Source organism: Bufo bufo, chromosome 4, assembly GCF_905171765.1.
Source record: "Bufo bufo chromosome 4, aBufBuf1.1, whole genome shotgun sequence".
NCBI lineage: Eukaryota > Metazoa > Chordata > Amphibia > Anura > Bufonidae > Bufo > Bufo bufo.
In genome coordinates, this window is record NC_053392.1 from 601,897,766 (window position 1) to 601,904,031 (window position 6,266).

The window sequence follows — 6,266 nt, forward strand, 5'->3', positions numbered from 1 at the left end:
TCACAGGCCGGAAGCTGTATGAGTACTGGAGCATTCACACGAACGTGTTTTTCTTTCGTGTCCGTTCCGCAATTTTGGCGGACAATGCACGGACCCATTCATTTCTATGGGTCCGCGAAAATTGCGGAATGCCTTTTATTCTCATCCGTGTGCTGTCCGTTCCTTTTTTTTTAGAACATGTCCTATACTTGGCCCCATAGAAAGTCATTGGGTCCGTGAAAAACTGATAGCACACGGAAATGCATCCGTATGTCATCCGTTTTTTACGGACCCCTGGACTGAAAACATTCTAGGAAACCCCATTTCAGTCACATGTGGCTGCACCTAGGACCAGGAAGTAGAGAAAGGAAGGCTGCAAGAGAATCATGGCCATCATCAATGTGGAGAAGCTCATCATTCTTGTACAAGAACGGCCCCTATTATGGGACACCAGGTCAGAGCTATACCATGACCGTGTCAGAAAAGATGCGGCATGGGAGGAACTAACAAAGGAGCTGCATCCTGAGGAGTGGGAGAAAGCAAGCAAGGTCCAGCGAAAGAACATGGGTATGTGTAGACCTGTAATTTTACCATGTGCACCCCAAAGTATGTGACAACACCAAGTGCACCCCAAAGTACGTGCCCCCCCAAAGTATGATACGGCCCCAATGTACCGCAAAGTATGTGACGCCCCCCAGTGCACCGCAAAGTATATGACAACATCAAATGCACCCCAAAGTATGTGACAACACCAAGTGCACCCCAAAGTACGTGCCCCCCTAAAGTATGATACGCCCCCCCAATGTACCGCAAAGTATGTGACGCCCCCAGTGCACCGCAAAGTATATGACAACATCAAATGCACCCCAAAGTATGTGACAACACCAAGTGCACCCCAAAGTACGTGCCGCCCCAAAGTATGATACGCCCCCCAATGTACCGCAAAGTATGTGAGGCCCCCAAGTGCACCGCAAAGTATATGACAACATCAAATGCACCCCAAAGTATGTGACAACACCAAGTGCACCCCAAAGAATGTGACACCCCCTAATGCACTGCATAAATAGAATGTAAATATATATTATTATTTTTTTTACAGTAAAAATAGCAAAGACAAGGTGGAACAGCACCCGTGATCAATTTAGAAGGGAGCTGTCGGAAACTTCACGTAGCGGTGACGGGGGTGCAAAGAAACGTCCCTACATTTACACCAAGCAGCTGCGGTTCTTAAGAGATATCATGGAGTTGCGACCGTAAGTAAATATATATTATTACATTTTTATTTTTACTGTCAAGTGACGTACTATTATTACACTGGGGCGAAGCTATGGCACGGTTGACAGAGGCGACACTCGGAGCCCTCTCTGTGTGCACCTGCAAAAACCAATTGGTGGTAAAACAAAAAAAAGGTGTATAGAAAATTAAGACAAAAACTATAAATTTTTAAATTTTTATTTCAGCACTGTTGATAATCTGGAGGAGCAGACTGGGTCGATAGATTCGGATGAGACCCAAATGGAGACACAGAAATCACCGGATGACGCCACAACAAACCCACCAGAGATGTCACAGCAAATTCAGACATCAAGTGGTCCAGAGGAAACACCAGCAGAGATCCATCCAGCACCAAGACGCCGGAGCCGGAATCCTCCTGTGCAAGCACCAACAGATAATCGCGCTGTCATAGATAGTCGAGTACTAGACAATCTAAATAGAAATCAATCAGAGAGCCCTGAGGAATTAATGCTCCGATCTCTGTCTCCATTCCTCTCTTGTGTGCCAGAAGTGCGTCGGCCCGTGTTCATGTCTACCATGAACACGATCCTTGATATCTTCTCATGGCCCCAAGACCCCACAGAATTGGTACATATAATAGAGCAATACAAATGGAGAGTAATTGGAACACCGCACCCCTGGGCCTCGTCCATCTCTATCCAGATGCCCTGTTACTTCCCCACCACTGTACAGCCATGATTGGCCATCAGCCAGCGGCTCTTATACTGGCCAGATACACCGACGTGAACATGAAGAGGGACGGGCCCCCTCCACAAGGCCTGCAGGCCAATTTACTAGGGAATTATTTGAGTTGTAAAATTTGTTTTTAGTTTTATATATGCCTATTTTCAGACAAAGTTTATTTTGGTTCTAACGTATTTGTGCAATGTATTTTTTTTAAAGGGATGGGAAACCTCTCATTTTTGGAGTACAGTTAGGAGCCTCTATTAAGGCTCTTTCACACAAGTGGATGCCATGCGAGTAATCCGCTGTGTGAAAGAGTGCGATACCCCGTTCAGTGTGGTAAGCACGGTGATGTCACCGCAGGTCCTGCAGAATGAGCATAGAGAAACCTATCTCTGTACATCCAAATGGTATATTTTAGGGTACTTTCACACTTGCGGCAGTGTGATCCGGCGGGCAGTTCCGTCGTCGGAACTGCCCGCCGGATCCGCCGCTGACTGAAAGCATTTGTGAGACGGATCCGGATGTACCGCAATGTACCGCAAAGTATGTGACGCCCCCCAGTGCACCGCAAAGTATATGACATCAAATGCACCCCAAAGTATGTGACAACACCAAGTGCACCCCAAAGTACGTGCCCCCCCAAAGTATGATACGCCCCCCAATGTACCACAAAATATGTAATGTCCCCCAGTGCACCGCAAAGTATATGACAACATCAAATGCACCCCAAAGTATGTGACAACACCAAGTGCACCCCAAAGTATGTGACAACACCAAGTGCACCCCAAAGTACGTGCCCCCCCAAAGTATGATACGCCCCCCCCAATGTATGGCAAAGTATGTGACGCCCCCCAGTGCACCGCAAAGTATATGACAACATCAAATGCACCCCAAAGTATGTGACAACACCAAGTGCACCCCAAAGTACGTGCCCCCCTAAAGTATGATACGCCCCCCCAATGTACCGCAAAGTATGTGATGCCCCCAGTGCACCGCAAAGTATATGACAACATCAAATGCACCCCAAAGTATGTGACAACACCAAGTGCACCCCAAAGTACGTGCCGCCCCAAAGTATGATACGCCCCCCAATGTACCGCAAAGTATGTGAGGCCCCCAAGTGCACCGCAAAGTATATGACAACATCAAATGCACCCCAAAGTATGTGACAACACCAAGTGCACCCCAAAGAATGTGACACCCCCTAATGCACTGCATAAATAGAATGTAAATATATATTATTATTTTTTTTACAGTAAAAATAGCAAAGACAAGGTGGAACAGCACCCGTGATCAATTTAGAAGGGAGCTGTCGGAAACTTCACGTAGCGGTGACGGGGGTGCAAAGAAACGTCCCTACATTTACACCAAGCAGCTGCGGTTCTTAAGAGATATCATGGAGTTGCGACCGTAAGTAAATATATATTATTACATTTTTATTTTTACTGTCAAGTGACGTACTATTATTACACTGGGGCGAAGCTATGGCACGGTTGACAGAGGCGACACTCGGAGCCCTCTCTGTGTGCACCTGCAAAAACCAATTGGTGGTAAAACAAAAAAAAGGTGTATAGAAAATTAAGACAAAAACTATAAATTTTAAAATTTTTATTTCAGCACTGTTGATAATCTGGAGGAGCAGACTGGGTCGATAGATTCGGATGAGACCCAAATGGAGACACAGAAATCACCGGATGACGCCACAACAAACCCACCAGAGATGTCACAGCAAATTCAGACATCAAGTGGTCCAGAGGAAACACCAGCAGAGATCCATCCAGCACCAAGACGCCGGAGCCGGAATCCTCCTGTGCAAGCACCAACAGATAATTGCGCTGTCATAGATAGTCGAGTACTAGACTATCTAAATAGAAATCAATCAGAGAGCCCTGAGGAATTAATGCTCCGATCTCTGTCTCCATTCCTCTCTTGTGTGCCAGAAGTGCGTCGGCCCGTGTTCATGTCTACCATGAACACGATCCTTGATATCTTCTCATGGCCCCAAGACCCCACAGAATTGGTACATATAATAGAGCAATACAAATGGAGAGTAATTGGAACACCATGGGTTCCAGTAAGCACCCCTGGGCCTCGTCCATCTCTATCCAGATGCCCTGTTACTTCCCCACCACTGTACAGCCATGATTGGCCAGCAGCCAGCGGCTCTTATACTGGCCAGATACACCGACGTGAACATGAAGAGGGACGGGCCACCTCCACAAGGCCTGCAGGCCAATTTACTAGGGAATTATTTGAGTTGTAAAATTTGTTTTTAGTTTTATATATGCCTATTTTCAGACATAAAGTTTATTTTGGTTCTAACGTATTTGTGCAATGTATTTTTTTTAAAGGGATGCGAAACCTCTCATTTTTGGAGTACAGTTAGGAGCCTCTATTAAGGCTCTTTCACACAAGTGGATGCCATGCGAGTAATCCGCTGTGTGAAAGAGTGCGATACCCCGTTCAGTGTGGTAAGCACGGTGATGTCACCGCAGGTCCTGCAGAATGAGCATAGAGAAACCTATCTCTGTACATCCAAATGGTATATTTTAGCATACTTTCACACTTGCGGCAGTGTGATCCGGCGGGCAGTTCCGTCGTCGGAACTGCCCGCCGGATCCGCCGCTGACTGAAAGCATTTGTGAGACGGATCCGGATGCGGATCCGTCTCACAAATGCATTGCAAGGACGGATCCGTCTCTCCGCTTGTCATGCGGACCGACGGATCCGTCTTGTACATTTTTTCACATTTTTACCAATCTGCGCATGCGCAGGCCCGGAACGACGGATCCGTCGTTCCGGTATTCTGAATGCCGGATCCGGCGCTAATACATTCCTATGGGAAAAAATGCCGGATCAGGCATTCAGGCATGTCTTCAGTTTTTTTCGCCAGAGAGAAAACCGTAGCATGCTGCGGTTTTCTCTTTTGCCTGATCAGTCAAAACGACTGAACTGAAGACATCCTGAACGGATTACTCTCCATTCAGAATGCATTAGGATAAAACTGATCAGTTCTTTTCCGGTATAGAGCCCCTGTGACAGAACTCTATGCCGGAAAAGAAAAACGCAAGTGTGAAAGTACCCTTAGCTTCCTATTACATCAACCTCATAGGTGACATAGTACCCGGATATGGTCCCAGTGTATAATAGGTATGTATCGACCGGGTGACACCAATACCTATCACATACTGGGACCATATCATGATGATATGCCCCCATCTCATACATGAGCTGAAGTACTGATTTTTATTATAATCATTTCATGGCAATGGTTGATAGTAATGAGGTATTAGAGGGTATCTAATGGCAAAATCCAATTTTATATTTTAATATGCAGACTATTTTTAAAAAATTTTTAATTTAGATTTTAAAATAAAAAAATTCAGTTGAGAATTAAATTTGATTTTGCCATTGAAAGATACCCCAGCCCGCAAGCCCGCGTCAAGGGTCCTCATTCTCTTGCGAGTCCCTACTCTAACAATAACAACTTGGAAACGAACTAAACTAACTGATCAATATTGTTCTGAGTCAATATTCATTTAGTGCCTGCCATTAATTGCTTCTAACTGCCATGACAATGCGCCCTCTGGGCTGATAAAATAGTCAGCATATAAATCTCGAATATGCAGGCCTGATGATCCTGGTCTTCCATGCAGCGTCTGGTCCAGGGCAAACGATGAAGAGGTCATGTATTGGTCCAGGTCTGCATCGAAGGAAGCATCGTACATCCTGATGAAATTGTGAAGGAGGACACACGCTTGAATCACCAGGGTAGCATTCTCAGGATCCATTTGTATAGCTGACATAAAGACCCTCCACTTATTAGAAAGTAGTCCAAAAGCGCACTCTACATAACGGCATGCACGAGTCAGCCTGTAGTTGAAGACAGACCTCCTTTCATCTAAATCAAGTCTTGGGAAGGGCCGCATCACATGTGGTGTCAGTGCAAAACCTTCGTCAGCCACAATGACAAAAGGAGCTGGACGTCCAGCTGATCCAGACAGTCTTCTTGGCTGTGGCAGGTCGAGTTGGTTGGACTGAAGCCGTTCACCCATTCTGGAAGCACGAAATATTCGTGCATCAGAAGTGCTCCCATAGGCCCCGATGTCGACAATTATAAACTTGTAGTCACTGTCAACCAAGGCCAACAGGACCACAGAAAAATAATGCTTATAGTTGAAGAATCGGGACCCTGAGTGAGCCGGCTTCTTCACACGTATGTGCTTTCCATCCAGCGCCCTAATACAGTTTGGAAACTGGGCACATTGTTCAAATCCCTGAGCAATACGTAGCCAATCTTGCACTCTGGGCTCCTGCATCACCAT

At 46.0% G+C, this 6,266-nt stretch overlaps 1 protein-coding gene across 1 annotated transcript; it reads left to right on the forward strand.

Annotated features, from left to right (window-relative positions):
• The first annotated feature begins 365 nt into the window (after positions 1-365).
• On the forward strand, positions 366-4,245 carry LOC120999346. The gene is made up of 6 exons (XM_040430214.1): positions 366-546; positions 1,079-1,232; positions 1,440-1,753; positions 3,198-3,351; positions 3,559-3,961; positions 4,240-4,245. The coding sequence occupies exons 1-6, from the start codon at positions 366-368 to the stop codon at positions 4,243-4,245; spliced, it is 1,212 nt and encodes a 403-aa protein (XP_040286148.1).
• The last annotated feature ends 2,021 nt before the right edge of the window (positions 4,246-6,266 follow it).